General features: G+C 43.6%; 2 protein-coding genes and 1 long non-coding RNA gene across 4 annotated transcripts in view; 1 reads left to right on the top strand and 2 right to left on the bottom strand.

The window, feature by feature from the left end:
* Window positions 1-1,106: 1,106 nt before the first annotated feature.
* Window positions 1,107-2,229, bottom strand: RNF183 (ring finger protein 183). The gene has a single exon (XM_020965658.2). The coding sequence runs from the start codon at window positions 2,227-2,229 to the stop codon at window positions 1,657-1,659; it is 573 nt and encodes a 190-aa protein (XP_020821317.1). The 3' UTR covers window positions 1,107-1,656.
* Window positions 2,230-3,234: 1,005 nt separating this feature from the next.
* Window positions 3,235-23,199, top strand: LOC144455900 (uncharacterized). 2 transcript variants are annotated; one of them, XR_013484735.1, is made up of 6 exons: window positions 3,235-3,314; window positions 9,965-10,079; window positions 11,927-13,119; window positions 13,886-14,661; window positions 21,505-21,570; window positions 21,732-23,199. It is a non-coding gene; the product is annotated as an uncharacterized LOC144455900 (long non-coding RNA). The 2 variants fall into 2 exon arrangements; XR_013484736.1 differs by lacking the exon at window positions 21,505-21,570.
* WDR31 (WD repeat domain 31) overlaps window positions 10,758-23,522 on the bottom strand; it is a 28,063-nt gene continuing 15,298 nt past the window's right edge. Inside the window, exons 7-10 of the mRNA XM_020965655.2 lie at window positions 22,906-22,973; window positions 21,492-21,633; window positions 20,643-20,805; window positions 10,758-14,769 (exon numbers count right to left, since the gene is read on the bottom strand). Of these exons, the coding sequence (XP_020821314.1) occupies window positions 14,609-14,769; window positions 20,643-20,805; window positions 21,492-21,633; window positions 22,906-22,973 (534 nt within the window). The 3' untranslated portion in view covers window positions 10,758-14,608. The remainder of the gene's footprint in view (window positions 14,770-20,642; window positions 20,806-21,491; window positions 21,634-22,905; window positions 22,974-23,522) is intronic.

Consider the following 23,522-nt stretch of genomic DNA (forward strand, 5'->3'; position numbering starts at 1 on the left):
AAGCTCTTAAAGCCTAGGTCTGTTGCTTAAATAACCTAGAAATGTAGTGGTGGGCTATCAGTATACAGGAGGGGAGCAAGATTTTGGAATGTCAGGGCCAGGTCGTGAACTAAAGGCAAGAGGTATGAAGGCAGCTTTTCTATGGAGCACCAGGCTGAACAGAAAATACTATGAGAAAAGATCAAATGTCCTGATTGGTATATGGTTCTGTCCAGGTCAAACAGGCTTGGGCCCAGCATTCTCACCATCCTGGACAGTCCAAGTGGGAACAGGCAGCCAGTGAATTGGGACCTGGCTGCTAATGACAGCCTCAGATTCTTACAACTCCTGACATATTCTCATTGGTTCAGAATTGGAGTCCTGAAGTAGGAAAGCCAGAATTTAGGTTGCCCTTCTTCATGGGACCTCTATGACTATCTAGGAGTTTATCTGAAAACTACTTAGACCTTTAAGCTTTAGAGGATCGCCTAGCCACAGGATCCTGTTCCTTCTATACCTTTCATTTAAGTTCCCTGTCATCTTGATGAGAAGGAAAAGTTAAAAGACTTCTCCCACCAGCCCTGACCTTGACCTCTCATTTATAAAATGCTTTAAAATTTTGGACTCCTATTTGAGGTGTGTAAGGCACCTTATGCATCATACAACACATTAAATTTTGGTAGCAGATTTCTCTCCTATATTAAGCAACCGGGGAGATGGTTCCAAGTGATAAGTTAGTTCTGTTGCCTGGAAACCACTTGGATGGGAAAAGGGGGAAGGGGAAAAAGTGAGGAAGCAAGGTTTGCGCAGGGGAATGAATGAGAAGAGAAAGAGAATTAGATAAGTCCTTCCACATACATCCTCATCTCTCCACCTATTGGCTTTCCTGGCTTCCTTTAAGTTCCAGCTAAAGTCCCATCTGGTATAAGAAGCCTTTCCCAATCCCTCTGAATTCTGGTGCCTTCCCTCTGTTAATTATTTCCTGTTTATCTCATACAGAGCTTATTTGTATGTATTTGTTTGTTGTCTTCCCCATTACACTGTAAGCTCCTTGAGGGCAGGGACTGTCTTTTGCCTCTTTTTGTATCTCTAGCACTTAGCACAATGACTGGCACTTAGTAGGTGCTTAATAACTGTTTATTGACTGACTGGCATACACACAAATTTCTAGAGGTCTATCAGAGAGAAAACAACTTGGGACAACCAGGACTGAAGCTGGGAGGGCTCAGGGGAAAGGTGACCTACTTTGGGGTCTGAAGCCAAGGTGTAGAGCTTACAGGCTCCCAAATGTTTCCATCTGTTGTCACTAACCTGCTTCTCCATCACAGTCAGGGGGACCATTATTGATTTGCCTTCTGAGGTAGCTTTTGGAGGTATACCTTCCTCCCACCCCCCAGCAACAAAGAACTGGAATCCCATTTCAGCATCCTTGGGAAAATGGCACCTTGGTCCCTTCTTAGCCCCTTCAGGTCTCAGAAGTTCTCAGTAGTAAATAGACTACCAACTCCTGGATTGTGATAGGACCAAACGCTGCAGAAGAAGGGCATTAGTTCTGGGCTCAGCCGCTCCCCCATCCATCTGGAAAGTGGGAGAGGGGGTCTCTCCAGTAGCAGCCAGTTCAAGCCTGGCCCTCCCAGAACTCCCTGTATTGACTGGCTTGTGGTCCTTGCCCATGTCTTACCCTGCACCCCAGACGAACTGTTTAGTCCAGAAGATGGAGAAAATTAACAGTAAGGCAACACTGAGGATGACAGCCATCAGGTAGGTAAAGATGCGGAACTGAGGGTTCCGGAAGCACTCTCGCAGGGACAAGTGGCTGGGGACCGGCACAGGGGCGGGGGGCGCTGCCCCCTGCTGGGCTGTGCCTGCCTGGTTCTCCGGCTCAGTCCCCAGGTTGAGAGTGTAGACCCTGGGCTGGCGCAAGAAGTATCTGGTCTTGCGCTCATCCTTGAAGCAGAGATGCCGGCCCTCGAGGATGATGTGCTTGGGCTCCAGGCGGAGCAGCGTAAGGACAGCAGCGTCTGTGGGCAGGTCAGTCACTGGCCGGTCTGAAGCCAGGACTGTAGGCTGGCGGCAGAGGGGACACAGCAGTCGGTGCCGGGAGGAAGAGACCAAGCTCAGGTGGGCCAGGCATTCAATGCAGAAGGAGTGGCGGCAGTCTAAGACCTTGGGGGTCCGGAAGGTATTGTTGAATGAGTTCCAGCAGACCGGACATTCGGCCTCAGGCTCGTTTCCCAGTTTCTCGGCCATCGCTCAGACCTGGGCTGCTCCATCCAGGAGACCTAAGCCTGTACTTCTCCTGGAAGAACACCCACCACCCTCAGTCTTTCGGTCTCCCACGAAGACTTGGAGGTCGGGGAACACAACCCCCGGAAAGCAAAAGGTTCCCTCCCTTCCTCCCCAGGGGAGGGGCCTAGGAATGGAGAGGGTGTCACCAGACCTGCAAACCAGGCACCTGGATACTCTGCTTTAATGAGCTGTTTTGGACAAACAGCTTCAGCCCTCTGCACCCACATAGTGGCTTCAGCTGTCAAATGTCCAGGACAAAGACACAGGGGTACCCGCAGGGCCAGGAGTTCTGTGCTTACCCAGAGCTGCTCGCTAGAGTAAAGAGGCAGGGGCATGAGGCTTTCTGTTCATTCCCAGATCTCTCTTACTTTTGGGGACAAATGCCCATTACTTACCTCTACTGGGTCCAACTGGGGTAGGACAGACAGACTGCACAAGTGGAATGTATACCAGGCAGTGTTGGTACCAGGCAGTGAGGAAGACACCGGGAAGATGCTAGCAGAAAAGGCACAAATGGATGGTATCAGTATCTGGGAAAGTTCTTTCTTGGTTCTGGAAGCCTCAGTGAGAACAAAAAGGTTGCAGGGGGAACTCTCCAAGATCTCCTTGATCTCCCCAGGCAGCGCCTTCTAGAGCCTCAGAGCCCACCAGCTTCCTACCATTCAGCGTGTCTTGGCTCCTTCCTAGTCTTTCTCTCCTCCTCCTTTGTTCCCCACAAACCTCAATCCCTCTACACACACCGTCCTCCCTGCTACTCTCTGGGCCACCAGCCAGCCCTACATGAACCCACCTGAATGTACCGAGTCCAACCGGACTGTGGGGATTGCCCCGCGAAGACAGTGTTTTCCTTCTTGCGTTTCCCTGCTGGCCCCGGTTCCCAGCAAGCTTCCCCCGTTAGTCTTCAGGAGGTTGCTTTCTACCTGTAAAAGCTGCCGCTGGTTTCCATGGAAGCAGTTTACCCAGGTACCCAGCACTGGGAGCTCCTCACCCAGCAGCTGCCTGCCTTTTTATGGGAGTTGGGAGAAAGAGATCTCACCTGCCTAGAGGTAAGAGAGGGGAGGAGGCAGACGGAGGAACTCACCGGCCCCCCAGACAGCAGCAGCAGCCAAAGCTGGGGGTGGGGGGTGGGGTGGAAGGGGAGTTCATTGGGCCTCGCTGGTCCCCGTGATACTACAGAATCTGTCCCAACCTATTGAACAGTGAGGGACAGAGATAGGGACCGAGGTGGAGCAGGAAGATTGCTGGGGCCCCTTAAGGGGCAGAGGACAGTCCCAGAACCTAACCACAAGAGGACAGGCAAGGTAGCATTGATGTAGTGGAAGCACCCCCAGCTCTCTGGAGTCCCAAGACCTGGATTCAAATCCTGCCTCTGCCTAGCTCAGAGACCTGGACCAGTCTTAGCGTCAGCTGCAGAGTGGGTCCTACCTGTGGCTATCTACCTCAGAGAAGTCCTAAAAGCCTCAAGAAGGTGAACTTTTAGAGGTTTCAGGAGTTCGGACCTGTGATTTCATCCCTGTAGGGAGCTCCAGCCAGGAAAACTCTTTCTGCAACAGCAAGTCAGGAACTGTTCTGCAACTTACAATTTCAGCAGGTTACATGATGAGATAATTAATAATAATAATAGCTAATGTTTATATAGCACTTACTTTGTGCCAGGCACTGTGCTAAGCACTTTACAATTATTATCTCATTCGTTCCTCACAACAATCCTGGGAGATAGGTACTAATTTTTTTGGAGGAGGGCAATCTGGGTTAAGTGACTTGCCCAGGGTCACACAGCTAGTAAGTATCAAGTGTTTGGTCTGAGGCCAGATTTGAACTCAGGTCCTCCTGACTTTAGGGCCAGTGATCTAACCACTGTACCACCTAGCTGCCCCAGTAGGTACTATTATTATACCCATTTTACAGTTGAGGAAACTGAGGCAAATGGAGGCTAAATGACCTGCCCAGGGTTACAGAGCTAGTAAATGTGGGAGGCCAGATTTAAATTCAGGTCTTCTTGATTCCAGGCCTGGTGCTCTATCTACTGGACCATTTAGCTGCCTACTTTTATTGCATGTTTATTATGTTTTAAAAGAACAGGAAGCACTATAGAGGTTCCCAATTTCTTATATAATCTCCACTTTCTGTTTTACAATGAATATGGTCTTGTTCATTTTGTTTGTTAAGTTCAGATTTTTTTTTCTAAACCCAAAATTTATCATCTCAGAGAGTTACCTGGGGCAGAGAAATTAAGTAACGGGATCAATCACACAGTCTCTATCAGAGACAGGACCTGAATCCAGATTTTCTTGATTCCTAAGGAAAGCTCTCTATCCTTTATGTTTACTATTTAGACATTAATTGTTGCAAGCATTTTCAAGTTTTTTCAATAATAGACCACACAATTAGAAATCCATTTGTACACTATGAGTATTCTAAGAAAGGGGAAAAAAATAAGCTATGGGTTCAGACACTTCCAATAAGTCCTCCTCCGATGCTTCATAGTGGTCTGGAGGTGGCCCTGGATTCCAGCAGTTATGGAAGGGCCCAGGGAGGCCATGCTGGATTCCTGACTATTATAGAAGGTACTCCAATGGAGCACAAGCTCAGACAGGTCCTACTAAGCCAGGATGATTTATGGTATGGGGTCAGGTACAAAGGCATAGTCTGCTGCCCAAGCTCACTATGTTTAGAGAGGCTCATTGGCTTCTCCTGGGCTCCCTCCAGATGCTGCCTCCTCCTCCTCACTTGCTACATCACCACTCTGAGAAATTTTGGTCCTGGGCCCTCCTTCCCTCCCTGGCACCACTATTTGTAGGAAGGACCTCAGCCATATTTCACCCCACTCTCACCTGGATTCTCTCCAGACTCCTCCTTATTCACCTTCACATGTTCTATATTCAGCCAAACTGGTCTCTTTGTTTCTTGAGAACAATGTTCCATCTCCTGTCTGTTTTTTGCATGGGCTGTTCTACATGCCTCCAATGCCCATCCCTCCTCACCTATGCTTGTTAGGATCCCGAGCTTTCTTTAAAGCTTAAAAGGGTTAATTCCTATATGAGGCTTTTCCTGATTCTCCCAGCAATTAGTGACAACCCCCCCAAATTACCTCATTTACTTTCATAACCTACTCAGAGAGTAAGAGAGAGAAAGAGAGAGAAAGGGAGAGAGCGGAAGAAAGGGAAAGAAGAGAGAGGGGGAAGGGGGAGGAAGAGAGGAAGAGAAGAGAGAGGAGAAGAGAGCAAAGGAGGAAAAGAGAGAGAGAAGGAGGGAGAGAGAGAGGGAAGAAGGGAAAGAAGGAGGGGAAAGGCGGAAAGGGAGGGAGAGAAGAGAGAAAGGGAGAGGGGGGAAGAGAGAGAAGAGGAGAGAGCAAGAAAAAGGAAGGGGTGAAGATAACGTCCCTATCCATAGCTTACTACAATAGAGATTTTTAGAGAATTTCCTGTGGGTAAGATCTGGGACTCTCTCCTACCTTCTCTGATTTTTGTTTGCTCTCAGCTTGGGTAAATGGGTTTATTTGCTCTTTGCTATCTGTGTTCCAGTGCAGAACTGGCATTTGGTGGAAGGGAGCTGAGCCTTGGATACATAGCTTGAAGCTTTCCTTCCCTATTAAGGGATAGTGATCAGCAGCTCAGCTTTCCCATAGACTTGTTTAAAGTGACAGATACAGTCATTACCACCCTGAAGCTCCCCTGGCCCTGGTCAGCTGCCTTAGTGCCCTTTACCAGCCACCTCAGTCCTCTCTTTCTCTTCTTCTTCATGGGCTAATTTAGCCTCCATTTGATGGAGTGGATTCTCAGTAGACTTTTAGATGTTCATTTGGTTCTTGGCCTAGCCAACATAACTTCATGTTCTTTGGCCCTAGAGTCCTCAAAGCTGTTTTTTAAGGAAGCATTTAGTAATTGTGTGTCCACCAGAGTCTTCTCTTGTCCTCCCACAGAATCACAGAATTTCAGAACCAGCAGGGATCTCCAAGGTCATCTAAATCCAACCCATTGTATTGGAAGAATGAATGAAGAAACATTCACTGAGCACTTACTATGGCTCTAGCCCTGTGCTAGGTGCTAAAGATACCAAAAGAAACAATAGAGACAGTCTCTGTTCTTAAAGAGCCCAACTTTAAGCAAGGGAGACAGTGCATATAAAAGAGATCAGTTGCAGGTTGGATGGAAAGGCCCCTGAATCCTAAGAGTCTGATCTGATGGGAAGGCCGAAGGGTCCTTAGGGTGCTTCAGCAGGACAGATGATGGTGTCCAGCGATCTGGAGGTATAACAACAGGGCAGGTGGTAAAGACTGGAGGACTTTAGGATGCAGTGTCAGGGCAAATGACCTGTAAGTCAGCTGGTCATCCATCTCCCTGAAAGGCTAGTAACTGGTGACACCCTGATTACTGAAAGTGGTCTGAACAGTCATGTTGCTGTTCTCACTAACCACCCTGATGGGGTCTGGACATCTTAAGATGTTAGATGTCCTAAGAGTTGTTAGGAGAAGGACAAAGGAAGGGCAAGGGAAAAGGGTGTCCCCACTGGTAGTTGGGGAAGGCAAGGCAAGTTATTTGAAGAAGAGTCTGGGGATTTTAATGATCTGCAAAGATGGTGGGTGTGTGATGGTGGTGGCTGTAATTCCTTATCCTCATTGCACAAGAGGAAACAGCCCCAGAGGTTTAAACTGATATTTCTAAGGTCACAAAATAAATGAGAATCAGAGTCGAAACTAAAATTCAGATGAATTTGGTGACTTTTTCTATATACCAGGGCTGTTTGTTGATTCTGTATAAAGTGTGGGGATGTGTGATTTTTAGTTGTGAAGATAGGAGCAGGGGGTGTGGCTCTTGAAAACCAGTTGTTAAATTTTCAGCTTGAGCATTTATAGTTCTGAAATCAGCAAATGCTACAAAACTGGGGCTTGAGTGATTGTTTCGTGGGTTGTCTAGCCTTAAGAAAGTGATAGAAAAAAGTGTTCAACTTAAAAGCATCTTGGTTTAAAAGTCAGTTGTTAAGCATTTACCAGAGCAGCTTCAGATAGGTGTGGATATTAGTGATATCCACACAGAGAAGTTAAGTGACAGGATGAATCACACAGACAGTACCTGGGCCAGCTCCAGGAAAATCTGAAGTTTGTTTTAAGGACCCTCATCTCCTTTCAGTGATTCTTTCAATTCAGTGTCCTAAGGCAGCCAGCCTGGCAAAGAATTGGAAATTGAGAGGATGCCCATCAATTGGGGAATAGCTGAACAAGTTGTGGTATATGAATGTAATGGAATACTATTGTGCTATAAGAAATGATGAACAGGCTGACTTCAGAAAAACCTGGAAAGAATTGTATGGTCTGATGCTGAGTGAAGTGAGCAGAACCAAGAGAATGTTGTACAAAAATAACAGCCACATTGTGCTATGACTAATACTGATAAACTTAACCCTTTTCAGCAATACAAGGATCTAAGACATCTCCAAAGGCCTCGTGATGGAAAATGCTATCCACAAAGAAGAAAGAACTATGGAGTTTGAATGCAGATCAAAGCATACTATTTGCTATTTTTTTTTCTTCTGTTGAGTTTTGTTTCCTCTTTCTGGTGGTTCCTCCTATTGGTTCTAATTCTTACTTACAACATCACTAATGTGAAAATATATTAAGTAGGAGTGTATATGTATATCCTATATCAGATCGTGTGCCGTCTTGGGGAGGGTGGTGGGGAGGAAGGGGGAGAAAAATTTTAAACTCAAAAGCATATGGAAGTGATTATTGATAAATCAAAATTAATTAAAAAAACAAAACAAAACTAAGGCAGCCAGCCCTATTTCTGCTAAGAAAGCCTAAACTAATTTTTAGTGAAGAGGGACTAAATATCTTACTACTTGCGCTTTTCTGAAAGTACCAGAAGTGAATGGGCAGTGCTTAATTTGAAGGAATGATTTTTTTGATGGTAATATTTCACATATGTCTGGAGCAAATGAATACCTAGGTGGTCCAGTAGATACAGTGCTGGATTTTGAGGAAGATCAGAATTCAAATCCTGCTGCAAACACTTTTCAGGTGCGTGCCCCTGTGCAAATCACTTCACCTCAGTCTCAGTTTCCTCATTTGTAAAATAAGAATAATAATAATAGCAACTGCCCCACAGGGTTGTTGGGAGGATCAAATAAGATAATATATGTAAAATATCATATAAATGTGAGCTATTATTATTATTATTATATTATACCACAGACATGAGCTAACTATTTCACTTAGAGGTGAGGCCAGCCTGGGGGTGTAAATATGTGTGAACCTGCGTGTGGTGAGAGAAGGATAGGGATAGTGATAGGACAGAGATGGGGATGGGGATGAGAGATGATGGGGATGGGGATGAGGATAAGGGATGGCTATGGGGATGAGAGATGGAGATACAAATGAAGATGAGGATGAGGGATGGGGATGGGGATGATGTAGACATGTAGGTGGAAAGAGAGATTCATACTGAGAGGAAATGTAATAGAGTGGAATTCTAAATTTAGACTGAGGAGAAAGAACTCGACTCCCAGCTCTGAAACTTACTGATCGATTCTGGACAAGCCCCTTCAATTCTTTGAACCTCAGTGTTTATCTACAAAATAATACTTAGACTTCTCACCTCGCAGGGTTATGGTAGGAAAGGGCTTTGTCAACCTCAGATGCTATAGGAATGTGAATTATGATGACTGTAATGCCATTCTTTAGCCTTGTACAATGATCCCTGTGGGGGTGTATCTCTATGAGGCAGAAATGTGGAGGAGGAGGGTGTCTCGAAATGTATCACTGCAGTTGCTAATTGGGGAGAGGAAGAGAGGGCTGGCTCCTGTCCTTACAAACTCAGGAAGCTTAGTAACTAAGGCATTCTCCAAGCCGCCTGGCTAAGGCTATGAGGAAGTACAGGGTCCAACTGAAAGGTATTCTGAAAGGCCAACTGAAGGGTATTCTGCAAAGGGAAGTACATCAGAGGATTGTTCAGTCCCAGGCTGGGGGCTTCCGTGCCCACAATACTTTGGAGTTGGTGCTAGTGTGTCTGCTTTCAAGAATACTGCTGCTGCCCCATATCATACCATGAAAGAGATGTCTTCCCTCCAAGTCTGACTGAGCCCAGAGAGGTGCCTGAGACCCATCCCAGAGTGCCTTGTCTGCTACAGCACTTATGATGGTGCCTTCCAGGAGTCCCTGCTCCTCCCCTGCTCTCAGACCTTCTGCATGGAATGTCTGGCCTGGATGTGTCCTTTCAAGTCAGACAAGCTTTTCCTCTGTCTGTTTTGCAGGACTGCTGCCTTGATCCCCCCAAAGTGGGGGGGTCTTTGAAGCTCCCATAAAACATGGAGATCTTGGGCAAATTCCTTCCATGAATGCAAGCCTTGCCTGATATCTGACTGGAGGGAAATAAACTGTGTTCCATTCTCCCAGCCCCAGCCCCATGGCCATACCCAGGGCAGGGGGCTAAGCTAGCCCTAGAGACCCTGGTCACCCTGGAATTGCTGGCTCCTGGCTCTGTACAGCAGCAGCTGGTTCAGTCAGAAGAATCAGTGGCCATCCATCACATCCCAAGCCTCTCCTGCAGAGAGGTTTGCCAGGTCCTTTGGGTGTGGAGATTCTCTGTCTCCTTGGTCACTCTCTGGCCTTGCTTATCATCCTGTCCGTATACAAATGACTTCTAACCACAGGGTTGTCCTTCCCTTTCCTTCTTTCTGCCTTCTTCTGTCTCCTCCTTAGGTGTTCCCATAGGTACATAACTAGGTGTTGGCATTCAGACTTTGCTGTGGACCACTAATTGGACAGCTGCTTAGGGATGGACCTTGGCCTGACAGAGGCGGGCTTCGATGTGCAGGTGAGGGAGCATCCCTGTAGACCTTTCCTAAGGTCCTGGGTCCAGCTTTGGACTGCCTTTTGAGAGAAATCAAGACGAAGGAAAGCCATAGAGACAAAATGGAAATGATGATCCATGAAGTTAGTCCAACTAGAGAAGAGAAGTTGGCATCAGTTAACGTGAATTTTGATTCTGTCACTGACTCATTATGTGGCTTTGGGCAAGTTTCTTTTCTCTGGACTTTAGTTTTCCCACTGTAAGATGAAGGAATTAGACTAGACTTTGCTAAGGTCCCTTCCAGTCTTTGCATTGTAAGACATGAAAGGTACTGTGACAATTTTACTGCTTTTGGTATGGATACTAGTGATTAGATAGGGAGAGGAGGACAACTCATATCAATTAATTGTACTTTTTTCTCTGCACATGCAGCACTCAAAAGTTAATAAAACTACAAGTAGCCTTTTAAAATTGTATATACTCTGTAGATTGATTTGAACTGAAAGAGACAAAAGGGCATAAAGGAGTTATGAGAAAGTGAGGGATCTTCTGTTTCAGGGTTCAAAATATGTTGGCAAAGGCAACTAACATTGTACACATATACAAATTTATTTAAGACAAATTCACAAATATTTTCATCTTAACTAAATTTAGCATAGTTGGTATTGTTTCTTCAGAAACACACACAAGTACAACATAGGCTGGGTTTTCAATTTTATTCACTTATTTTAACTCAGTATTTAATACAAAAGACATACCACATGAAATAAGTGTTCAATCTCTAAAAAAATATGCTCAGGTTTCACGATACCAAACAAAAGTGCCATTGGTGCCTTGGATATAGTACATTTTCAATAAATATGTGTTGAGTGAATGGATTGATATCTTTCATTTGATACAATTCACCAATCAACTTGTGAAGACTTTTAAAAATTCACATTGAATTTGCCTATGTAAAGCAGTCAATACATTATTATTGCTGGTTACCAACCACAGTACAAATATAAAAAGTTATTTAATTTTAAAATCACATTTAAAACACAAATCAAGATAAGTTCTTTTCCCCAAGTCACTACCAAGGGATTCAACATTACCTCTGCATGGAGACCCAGAACATTTCTGTTCACTCACATTTCTAACAAAAACATTTAGTCACACTACCCTTAGGATACAGTGGGTCAGATTCTCCAAGTGCCAAAACCATTACCTGAGAACAAACCAACCCTCTTTGGGAGCTAGGGATTGTTTGTAACTGAAGCAGCAACTTAGAAAACTATTCTTGGTAGAAAAAAGTTTGTGCTGTTTTCAAGAGAGGGACCTTTGGGCACTTGGACAATCTGGCTCAGGGTAGTTAGAGCTGACTGAGAGGGATCTGTGTGTAGTAGGTGCTCAAAAAACATTCACTGAATTAGATGGAAATACACTGGTAAGCAACTTATATCAGTCTTTAGCACACAGCTTAGGCAAACACTGGAAATGGGATCCTAATCAGCCATTGGTAGTTTAACATTTTTTTCAAGTAAAACTTATATAAGTCAGAGGATTTGGAGACAAAAAAGACCTTAGAAACCAATTAGTCCCATCTCCTCATTTTACAGAAGAGAAAACTGCGGCCCAGAAAGGTGAACTGACTTGCCCAAGGTCACCTAGTGAGCAGAACTGAGCTCTGAATCCAAATCTTCTGATTCCAAATCCAGTGCTCTTTTTACTATGCCAATATTACTCCTCAGTTCTAGACCCTGCACAGACCAATGAAGTAAGAGCTGCTGCCACGGTTACTCTAGTTTCTCTAGAGAGAGAAATTGTTGGCCTGAAAAGGCAATTTTCTTGAGAGCTAAATCAGCAAGTTTTCTTCCTTTCAATTCTTTCAGGTCTATCATGGCTGGCCCTGACTTGCTTCAGTTTTCCTGACTGAGCCTGCTCCCCTCGTTCTCCCTACCTGATCTCGCTCCTACTTCTAGGAATGAGAGGATGTCAACTGCAAAATGGCGCCCTGACACACATCAGAGAGATTTCAGGTAGCCAGACATCTTGAATGCATAGGTTTGGGCTCAAATGAGGCAGAAGGTCAATCAGGCAAAATGTGTGACATCATTAGCATGCTCTCTCCCTCTTCTTATGTGCTAGATAGCCCCTTCTTGAGAACAGGGGTCATATTATTTTTTACCTCTCGTATCACCAGCACCTACTATAATAATACCTTGCACTGAGAAGGCATTTTATACACGTTTGCTAAAGCTAATGGGATTACTTAAATATGGAGCTCTGTAACATGAGAAAGACTCCAGATAGGGTTTAGAGGGAAATAACAAAATTAGAAAATAAGATTTATAAGGAAAGGCTAACGCAATCAGAATTATTTAACCTGGAAAAAAAGGAAGTTTTGTTGTTTTACAGAGGATAATTGTCTATTCCTCCATCTCCATTGTAGAGGAAACAATACAAGATGCTTAAACTGTACAAAGAGAATTCAGGTGGCTTATTAGGAATATTGAGAGATGCAATATGTGTGTGACAGAATGAAACAGAGAGAAAGAAAAAGAAAAGAGAAAGACACAGCAAGAGAGAGAGAGCAAAGAGTATGTAATATACTACTACAGAGGAGAATAAATTTGTCTGATGTGATTTAAATGTGGTCTTGCCTGAAGACTGGGAATTTATAGAGCAAGGAAGGCTGCTCTAAATGAGTGCATAAAAACCTTGACTGAAAATTGGGATTAAGGTTTACCTGTTAAGTAACCTTTGATTAAATTCAACATAACTAACTTGGGGCAAAGTATATTTAGAAAACTTGAGAGATGGATTCAAGTTTCAGAAAAAAACATACAAAGATGGCCAATGTAGGAATTTCCCCCCCTTGATTATGTATATGTTATAAACCTTTTGCTTTTCTTTTTTCAGTGGGGGAGGGGAGAAAAAGGAGGGTAGTAATAGGGTTGCCAAACAAAAAAGAAAAAAATAAAAGAGCTAATTGAAGCATTTTTTTAAAATGTACAGGAAAAAAAGGCAAGAAAAGGAAACCACAAAAAAGCTTTGAAAGTTACATTGGATACTTAAAAGAAAAGTAAGCAATATGTGTGAAATTTTTAGTTTCATGTATGACCCCCCTTTTTTCTGTTCTACTTTACACAAGGAAATGCTCATTTTACTTGATGTACATTAAGCTCAGAATTTTCAAAAAAAAAATTTAAAAAAAGAAAAAAAACCCAAAGCACATGATTCCTTTCTGCTCCTATCTCTGGTTCAATTTCCCTTGTTATACTTATTGACCTTTGCTGCCTAAACTTCTGCACCATTTGGTTTCTTTCTGTAACCTGGTAAGAATAAGGCAACCTGGGGGGCAGCTAGGTGGCGCAGTAGATAAAGCATCGGCCTTGAAGTCAGGAGTACCTGAGTTCAAATCTGACCTCAGGCCTCAGACACATGATACTTACTAACTGTGTGACCCTGAGCAAGCCTTTGCCTTGGCAAAACTTAAAAAAAAAATGAAAAAAAAAATAAGGCAACCTAATGCTAGAGCCTCAAATGGGAAAAGAGAGAGAAGGAGCTCTAGATGAAGATCCAGTAACCCCAGGATCCAAAGTCAACCTTGGCTGATGAAGGTTTTTATGGGAACTTCAGATACAAAACGGGCAGCCCTTCTCTGAAGCAGGCCCTGGAACAGAACCCTCTTTGCAGCAGGCTCAGTACAGGTTACATTTCCATTCTGCAAGTTTTGCTGCATGGGGTGAATCTAGGATTCATTGATATTCCCTGCTATTTTACTCCTTGAGCTGGGAATTCATTAAAGTATTCATACTTCTTACTGCTTCTCCTGTTCCCTATCATAGTTGCCATGGACCCAGGGGACACTGCAGGAATGGGGTCGGAGTCAAAGGAGAAGGGAAGGAACATGGACCCAAACAGTCAGGACTTATCTGCACTGAGCATACAGCACTGACTGAGACACTGAACAGAATCTGATGGGGCCTAGACACATTTTCACCCGGCGCCACCTTAGCTCCTGGGATGTTTATTTGTCCCTTCTGAATTCTGCCTACACCTTCCTTTGGCATGAGGCTGGCCTCCAAGTCAGGAAGACCTGCTTTCACGTTCCACCTCTGACCTATCCTGGGCAAGTCAGGGCCTCTAGGGCAGCTCTCTAAGACGGTAAGTTTTAGAGAAGCTGCTGACTGGCAGCAGCGGTGGGAGTCTCTCCACCTGGTCCCTCCCTATCCATCTCTCACCTATCACAAAGTGGGCATGTTTTGAGGAATAAACTGACTTTTGGATGGTGGGTCAAAGAGTTTTAAAATTAGAATCTGTTCAAATGAAGTTTGGCTTAAGAACTTCATAACTGATGTACATTTCTAAACTAAATGAAATAATCTTGTTTTTGAAACAATGGACTTGTTTCAACCTCTGTGCTAACACCTGTGTATCATTCCTAAATGTGTTCCTTATGCCCTCCTGAGCGCCATGGACACAGCCGAAGAGAAAAGCTTACGCTGAGAGAGGAGGTTCCGGGAATTTTTTTCACCTGAGCTCCCTTTACAGAGGAAGGCAGCGAGGCATCAGAACGTGGCCACTTCCTGCATCTGCAGCCCTTTGCTGTTATTGATCCTGAGTAAGTGAATTCCAGAGTTGAAACTCGCACAAAGTAGGGAGGAGGTGTCACAGATGGCCAAGGAAGCCAAAGGGCCAGATCCATCCAGAGGGAGGGTAAAAAGGCAGGCTGGAAAAAGGAACAGGCCATTAGTTTCTTCAGAAACATCAGCAAACAATGCAGGGATGGGCACCATTTCTTTTTTTTTTGGGGGGGGAGGTTAGGCAATGCGGTTAAGTGACTTGCCCAGAGTCACCCAGCTAGCAGGTGTTATGTGTCTGAGGCTGCATTTGAACTCGGGTCCTCCTGAATCCAGGGCCAGTGCTCTATCCACTGCGCCACCTAGCTGCCCCGGGCACCATTTCTACAATCAAAAGTCTAGCTGTGTGACCCTGAGCAAGTCACTTAACCCTGATTGCCTCACCAAAAAAAAGCAAAACAAAAGTCTTAGTCGTTCAGAGCGCTACAAGATGCCATTGTGTGTCAGAGCCGTTCTGAACCCTGGCCTTGAGACTACTCTCCACCCACCACGCCATGCTGCCTCTCATAAGGTACACAGGACATAACAACAGGAGGGTAATACAGTACACTACAATACAATACACTATAGCACAGTACAATGAGAATAGCTAACATTTATAGTACCTTAAGACTGGCAATACACTTTAAATATATTAATTCACCTAAACTTCACAACAATCCTACTAGGTAGGTACCATAAAGCATCATTTTACTCAATACACATTGTTTGTGGAGCATTTATTAAGTAGCTACTACCATTCAAAATTTTGATGGTTATTATTTACCAACCTCCAGGACACTCCTACCTGCTTTGGAGTTCAGGTCATGACTCATTCTTTCTCTGCTCTCCAACTCCTGCCTTCATCCTAGGGGGCTTCAAAATACATGTTGATACCTCCTCAACCACTGTAACTCCGTTTCTCAACCTGTTTCCCAAGATCTACTTCTCCACCCCACTTCATCCTCACGCAAGGATGGTCACACCCTTGATCCTGCCATCACTCCACAAATGTTCCACTTCCATGCTTACGAACTATGAAATTCTTTTATCAACTACAGTTATCCCTTCCACATCGCAACTTTCCCCTTTGTGATTCTGATATGTCTTGGGTCGGCATAAGAAATTAAATGGAAATTTTTGGGGGAATTTTGTGGAAGCTGCAGACAACACAAGAAGACCAGCAGATGACACAGAATAAGTTCAGAAACTTAGAAATGCATAAAATATATGTACAGTATTGTATAATATCAACATATTTTATCTTTTAATACCATAATAATTTAGACTTCTCTGTGACAAAAGGAGGGCCAAAAAATTTTATGCAGATTTTCCAGACCACAGGGGCACTGTGCCCCTAACCACTGTGATATGGAAGGGATAACTGTAATTTTCGTTTTTATGTAATCCTACCTTTCCCTCTGCCTTACGACCCCCTACCCTGCTCTTTGTCCTCTCTGTGACGTGCAATCTCTCTACCCCTCAATTTTCCCTCTAGCCATCATTCTTACACTAGCTACCCATTCTCTTCCCAGTCCCATTTTGACTCCTTGGTGAATCTAGTTCAATTCTAGACTATGCTCCTGTCCCTTGCTCTCTCATCCTATCGCCAATCATGCCTTGCCAAGCCCAGCCCTGGATTACTTCCACTACCTGCTGCCTTTGCTCTTGCTCTCATGCTGAATGAAGCTGGAGAAAATCACTACAAATTTATCATTTCAACCTTGCTCTCATTGCAGCAAGAAAATCCTGTTATGCCTCCCTAATCAAGCCACTTTCCTTGGCAGCTCTTCCAAACCTTTTCATCCCTCCTCAAACCTACCATGGCTTCCCCTACCCTCATCCTCTCAGCTGAGAACTTTGCATCATATTTCACTGAAAAAATTGGGGCCATTACCAGGAGCTCCCTCTTCTCCCCTGCTCATCTCATCATTCAGATACCTTCTGCCACCATCTCCTCTTTTATCCATCTCCCATCATAAGGCAGCCTTTCTCCTTGGCAAGGCTAACCCCTCTACATGTACAAGTGATCCCATTCCACCCTATCTTCTCGAGAAGATCATTGACTCTATCACTCCCACTCCCTCACTAATCCTCAATCTCTCCCTGTTGACTGACTGCTTAAATCTCTCCCTGTTGCCTACAAATACAGTCCATGTTTTCCTCATCTTTAAAAAAACTCTCATTTGAGAGGATTATACTCAGAGAAGAAGAAAGGAAGAGGTAGAATGGGGTAAATTATCTCACAAAAAAGAAACAGAAAAGAAAAGTATCTTGCAGTGGAGGGGAAACAGGGGAAGGTGAGAGAGAATGAGTGAATCTTAGTCTCATAGGATTTGGCTTCAGGAGGGAATAACATACACATTCAATTGGGTATGGAAATCTGTCTTACCCTACAGGAAAACAGGAGGAGAAGGGGACAAGAGAGCAAGGGGATGATAGAGAGGAGGGCAGATTGGGAAAGGGGGTAATCAGAAGTAAATACTTCTGAGGAGGGACAGGGTCAAAAGAAAGAATAGAATAAATGGGAGGGCAGGATAGGATTAAGGGAAATAGAGTTAGTTTTTCACAACATGTCTACTACGGATGTGTTTTGCATAACTGCACATGTATAACCTATATTGAGTTGCTTGCCTTTTCAATGAGGGTGGGTGGGGAGGGAGGAAGACAGAAAATTTGAAACCTAAAGTTTTAAAAACATGTGTTTAAAAAAAATGTTTTCACATGCTACTGGGAAATAAGAAATACAGGAAATGAGGTACAGAAGTCTGTCCTGCCCTACAGGAAAACAGAAGGGGAAGGGGATAAGAGAAGGGGGGAGAGATAGAAGAGAGGACAGACTAGGGGAAGGGATATTCAGAATGCATGCCATCTTGGGGTGGGGGGAGGGGGGAGATGGGGTGAAAATCTAGAACTCAAAAACTTGTGGGACTGAATGTTGAAAACTAAAAATAAGTAAATGTATATAAAAAAACCCCCCCAAAACCCCCTCTCATTGGATTTCTCCATCTCTGATAGCTGTCATCTTGTATCTCTTCTCTTTTTCATGGTTAAATTCCCTGACAAGGCCATCTACAATTGGTGCCTCCACTTCCTTTTCAACTCTTGGCACCTGACTTATGGCCTCATTACTTGACTGAGACTACTTTCACCAAAGTTATGAATGATCTCTTAAATGCTAAATCCAAAGGCCTTTTTCAGTCTTCATCCTTCCTGATCTCTCTGTCAAGTCCCCCTCTTCTCCTTGATACTCTTTTCTCTGGGCTTTCATGATACCACCTTTATCATTGTTCTTCTCCTACCTGTCCAACTGCTTCTTCACAATCTCCTTTGCTGGCTTATCTTCAGGACATGCTTTTTAAACCTTTTTTTTTTGGCGGGGCTAGGCAATGGGGTTAAGTGACTTGCCCAGGGTCACACAGCTAGTGAGTGTTATGTGTCTGAGGCTGGATTTGAACTCAGTCCTCCTGACTCCAGGGCCAGTACTCTATCCACTGCACCACCTAGCTGCCCCATGCTTTTTAAATCTTGGCCATTCCCAAGGGCTCTGTCCTGGGCCCTCCCCTCTTCTCCTGCTCTTATTTTACTTGGTAATCTCATCAGCTCCCATAGATTTAATTTTCATCTCTAGGCAGATGATTCTCAGATCTATTTGTTCAGCCTTAACCTATCTCTTTACCTCCAATCTTGCATGTTCAATTGCCTAGTGAACATCTGGAACTGGATGCTCCTTAGATATCTTACACTCAATATGTCCAAAAGTGAAATCATGATCTTTCCCCCAAAACCTTCTCTCCTAACTTCTCCAATATGGTAAAGAGCACCACCATCCTCCCAATCACTCAAGCTTGTGACCTTGGCATCACCCTCACCTCCACATTCTTTCATTTCTAGGACATGTCTATCTCTCCTCTAACCCAGCTGCAGGTTCTCATCACTTCAAACCTGGACCAGCAGTCTTCTGGTTGATCTCCCTGCCTCAAGACCATGCTCCACTTACAGGGCAGCAAGGTGGACACATAACACTCACTAGCTGTGTGAATCTGGGCAAGTCACTTAACTCCAACTGCTTAACCCCCCCCCAAAAAAAAAGACTATGCTCCACTCAGCTATCAAAGTGACCATCCTCAACTCTGCCTTCTGGCTTCTTTCAAGTCTTAGCTAAAATTTTTCAAGAAGGCTTTTTGGCTTCCTTAATGTCAGTGTCTTCTCTCTGAGATTACCTTCAATTTAACCTATATACATCTGGTTTGTACATAGTTGCTTGCTTGTGGTCTCCCCCAATTAGACTGTGAGCTCCTTGAAGACAGGAGCTGTTTTGTCTTTCTTCTTATCCCCAGCACTTAGCCCATTGCCTGGCGCCTTGTAAATGCTGATGGAGTTGGCCTGACTACTGCTAGATGCTGAGGAAAGAATGGAAAAACCAAACCAAACTTAAAAATGGTGCCTGTTCTTACGGGGGCTTACATTCTGCTCAGACATAGAACATATAGATGAGCAAATACAAACGAATTTGATAAGGGAAAGAGCCCTAACAATTGGAGGAATCAAGAAGGACTTCAGGGAGGGAACAGTCCTTGAGTCAAGCCTTGAAGGCAGCTAAGGAGTCTAAGAGGCAGAGGGGTGGAGAGAAGGCATTACAGGCACTGGGGGAAAACTATGCAGAGACGTATTACAAACCGAGAAGCTCAGAAAGAACTTGGGTTCTCACCCTGGCTCTAACAATGACTGTGATCTGGAATAAATAATTTTACATCATTGAGCCTCAATGTCCTCCTTTCACCTCTACGGTTCTTTCCAGCTCTAATAGTTTGTGATTTGGAATAAAAGAGGTTAAATCAAATACTAAATCCATATTTACTAAGGACATGTAGCATAAACTTCCAACTGTGAGGAAACTAAGAGGACTTTTAGTGACCTGTCTCTGAGAGTGTAGAGTGAATCCTGCTTTTCAGGGAGCCGAGGTCCTCAAATGTCTTCTTCTTGGACGCCTGTTCCAACTGGCTGAGAGATAGTCACTTAAAGTTCATTTAACGTAGTTTAGTGCATAAAGCCAAAAATTTTTACTAGTCTTCTCTATGGATTATTCAAACAGATAATCATTATGAAATGAACTCAAAATGGACAAATCTACCCTTACAATCACAGTTCACAGGTGCTAATGTTACCCTTACATAGCTTAAAAAACTAATGCATGAAGAGGAGCTTTTAAAATACTACATATAGGAGACTGCCCTTCAGTCTGTGACTGGATTATTGCTGTTCACAATGTTTCTGGCTGATGACAATGCTGCCTCATGCCCTTAAATCTTTGCTCCAGAAGAGTCAAGCTGATTCCCACTTCTGCAAAACAAGTATTCTGGATGATTTATCTATAAAAGTAGAATCTGAGGTTTTCTAGTTATTTAGATTTCTATCTAAGTAGAATCTACATAACTGTATGTACTTGGCATACAGGACAGAGTGTGATAACCCCTACTAATCTGGGTAGCTATGTTCCCTGAAATGTTTTTCTCTCTGGCTTCCTGATTCTCTTGTGCAATGAAGTATTAATAATTCTATTGGAATCTGAAAACCCAAGCTGTTGTTGTGAAAGGGAGGGCACGTTTGAGAGAACTTCTACAACTGGGGTTTACATTTTAATCCTGTAGAAAAACCCTCATATTTGCCAAGTCTGCATTAATCTTCCTAACTGTTATTTTGAGTATTACATTTTACATGGGAGTAGGGGATGTGCACAGATGTAAAAGCCATTTAAAATGTAAAGGCTATCTGGCTCAGTAGTGACCATACCACTATAATTGCTTCCACTAAGGGGTGGAGAGAGAGTGGTCCCAGGATCTTAGTGTGATCCCCTAACTACTTGGAAGTTAGGCAGGCACTAAGGCTACTACAAATATTAAACCGATTTAAAGAGAATTTTTAAAAGAAGCAATCATTACCATGATAGTGCTTTTGGAGAAACATATAGCAACTTCCTCACCTCCAGTATCTTGGTTCCAAATCTTCACCTTGCTGTCGTATGATGAGGTGGCAATTGCTGGTATCACAGATAACCCATTCGGCAGGAAGACACAGGATGTCACTGTCTGGAAATGTCCTTTGTACTCACATATTTTACCTCTAGTCTGTCTTAGGTCCCACAACTGTAACATAATGACACAAGGTGTAAAAAGGAACCACTGTACACATTTTCCTCTAGTTTCTTAACTGTTTTATTTCTCAGGACATCCACCCAGTCACACATTAATTATCCATTCCCTGAGTTATATTTATTGAGTACCTACCATGTGCAAGGCACTGACCATTCAGGAATATTGGTAGAAATAATCTGCATTCTGTAGGTTTAGCTGATGTGAGTACCTCAAACTCTTCTTATCAAAGGAGACTGTTGTTAAACAGATAGCCACAGCCTAGGGAGAGTCTGAAGTGGCCCTGCTGCCCACAGCAACCCTCCAGCGGCTGTGTACTGGGTTTCTTTGGGGTATTTTAAAGGACTTATGGGTAAGAGGTCCTTGCTATAAGTATATGAGTTGAAGGTACAGACATATTGGCTTTGTCTTCTAGTCACCATGCAGACGATGTACAGAAGTATAACATCCAGAATAAGGGGGGCAAGAGGCCCCATTGTCCTAAGTGTTAGATTGGTTGGTGCACATTCAGAGCAGTGAGACCAAGATGGTGAAAGGTTTAGCGACCATGTCCTCTGAGACCTAGTTGAGGGAACTAGGAATGTTTAGTGTGTAGAAAGGGCTTTAGCAGCCATGTTTTCAATATCTGAAGGGCTGTCATGTGGTAGGAGTTACCTTCTGTTTTTGATATAATCTCTTACCGTTGCTTCACAGCCTTCCCCTCCAAAGCCACTGCTACAAGAGACACAGTTATATCCATCTGGACTGACGTCACAGTAGGTCTGAATATGCTGCTTTACTGGAAATTTATGAGCCACTTGCAACCTGCGACTGTCCCAAATTCTGAAATGAATTGGGTTGGAAATGGTGGATTAAACATATACAATATACCTACTTTAGATAATCTGCTAATACAAAATATTTGGTTCTTTTCTGCCCAGGACCAAAACCATGGAATGTCCTGTGTTGTCTAGGAGACAATGCTCCCCAAAATGGGTCTGTCCACAAGGTTCCAGAGTTGGTGAAATGGCTCTAAGAAATGACATTAGTTGCTGATGTTTTGGAATATTCTATTCAAAGATTTAATTGACAAGATTTTAAATAAAGTGACTTGATTTTTTCCAGGTAATTTGGGGCTGGTGACCTGGTTCTAATCATACTGTGAGATCTGTTTTGAATGTGATAAGGAAATTGCTCTAAGAGAGATGGGCATTATTCTAGAAATCAGATACAGAAGATTTACAGATATTCTTCAACTTATGCATGAGGTCAATTCATGGGATTATTTTCATTACATTTTCTTACATGGTTTCTAGCACTTTCTATGTGGAGTCATAATCTAGAGTTCCTGCCATCACAAAATATAGCTCTTTCCCTTAATTCCATTAATTATAATTCTGCTTCTGCTCCACACTTAAAAAGCAATACCTTCCCTCCCCCCCTTCCCAGATCTATTTTAGTGTTGATAGTCTCCACACCAAAGGAAAAGGAGAAAGAATAAGCATTTATTTAGCACCTACTATGTTCCAGGCACTGTGCTAAGTGCCTTACAAATATTATCTCATTTGATCCTCACAACAACCTTGGGAAGTAGGTGCTATTATTATCTCCATTTTACAGTTCAGGAAACTGAGGCAGATGAAGGTTAAGTGACTTGTCTCAAATGTCTGAGGCCACATCTGAACTCAGGTCTTCCTGAGTCCAGGCCCAGCACTCTATCCAGTGCACCACCTAGCTGCCAAAGAAAAGAAGAGACTAGCAGCTAAAAAGAGGGCTTCAGTTAAGTGTACAATCACAGAGACACGTTAGGCAGCTAAGTGGAGAAATAAGGAAGAGGTCAGGCAAGAGCAGCTGGTGACTGCAGGTGGGGAGACCAACTTCAAACAAGCACCTCCAAAATGGGGACACGGAGGCAGCAGCAGATTTAGTTGGGACCGTAGGGGTCTCTTGTCGAGGGTTGTACATAGGACCAAATATGGTCCCTGCGACTTCCACATGGGGACTTCCCAGGGGGCAGAAGGAATGAAGCTAACAGTAAAGGACAAGAATCAAATCTAGGAAGCATGTACCCTACAAGGTGAGCTCTACAGATCCCTACTCCATCAGCAAGCCCACCTGATGCTTTTATCCTCAGAGGTCTGGAGCATAAGTGGTTCTCCAGGGATCCAGCACAGATGAGTGACCTAGAAGAATGAACTTTTTAACAACTTCAAAATAAATCCCACCAAACAAGGCACTCCCTAATATCTCCACAGTTTCCAGCAAATCACTGCTCCACAGAAAATATATCTGTACCTCTTCTCAAACATCTAAGAACTAGTGAATATGCTTTTAAGGGACTTTGTACAGTTTCATGCCTCCGTGTCTTATTTTTAAGGCACCATCAGCAATAAACAGTTATTAAGCATCTCCTATGTAATAACTTTGTTTCTCTCTGTTTCCCCCTTCCCTACAAAATTAATTTCAGAATTTGGGAAAGAGATTGAAAGCAACTCAAACATTTCAAGACACTATGTCAGGCATTAAAATACAATTTTCTGATTACTTTGTAAAAAGACAACCAACAATGTAGACATTTATATACTCTCTGCCATTTACAGGACTGTAACAATTTTCTACTATCTATCTGACAAGCCTCCTTCCCTTCCTTCAAATCCTTTCTTATCACATTTTTGGGAGCAACCAGAGGGTCATACAAGAAATGATTAGTGATCATAACATGATGACTCTTA

Source organism: Phascolarctos cinereus, unplaced genomic scaffold, assembly GCF_003287225.1.
Source record: "Phascolarctos cinereus isolate Bilbo 61053 unplaced genomic scaffold, phaCin_HiC Scaffold_2;HRSCAF=192, whole genome shotgun sequence".
Classification (NCBI taxonomy): Eukaryota; Metazoa; Chordata; class Mammalia; order Diprotodontia; family Phascolarctidae; genus Phascolarctos; species Phascolarctos cinereus.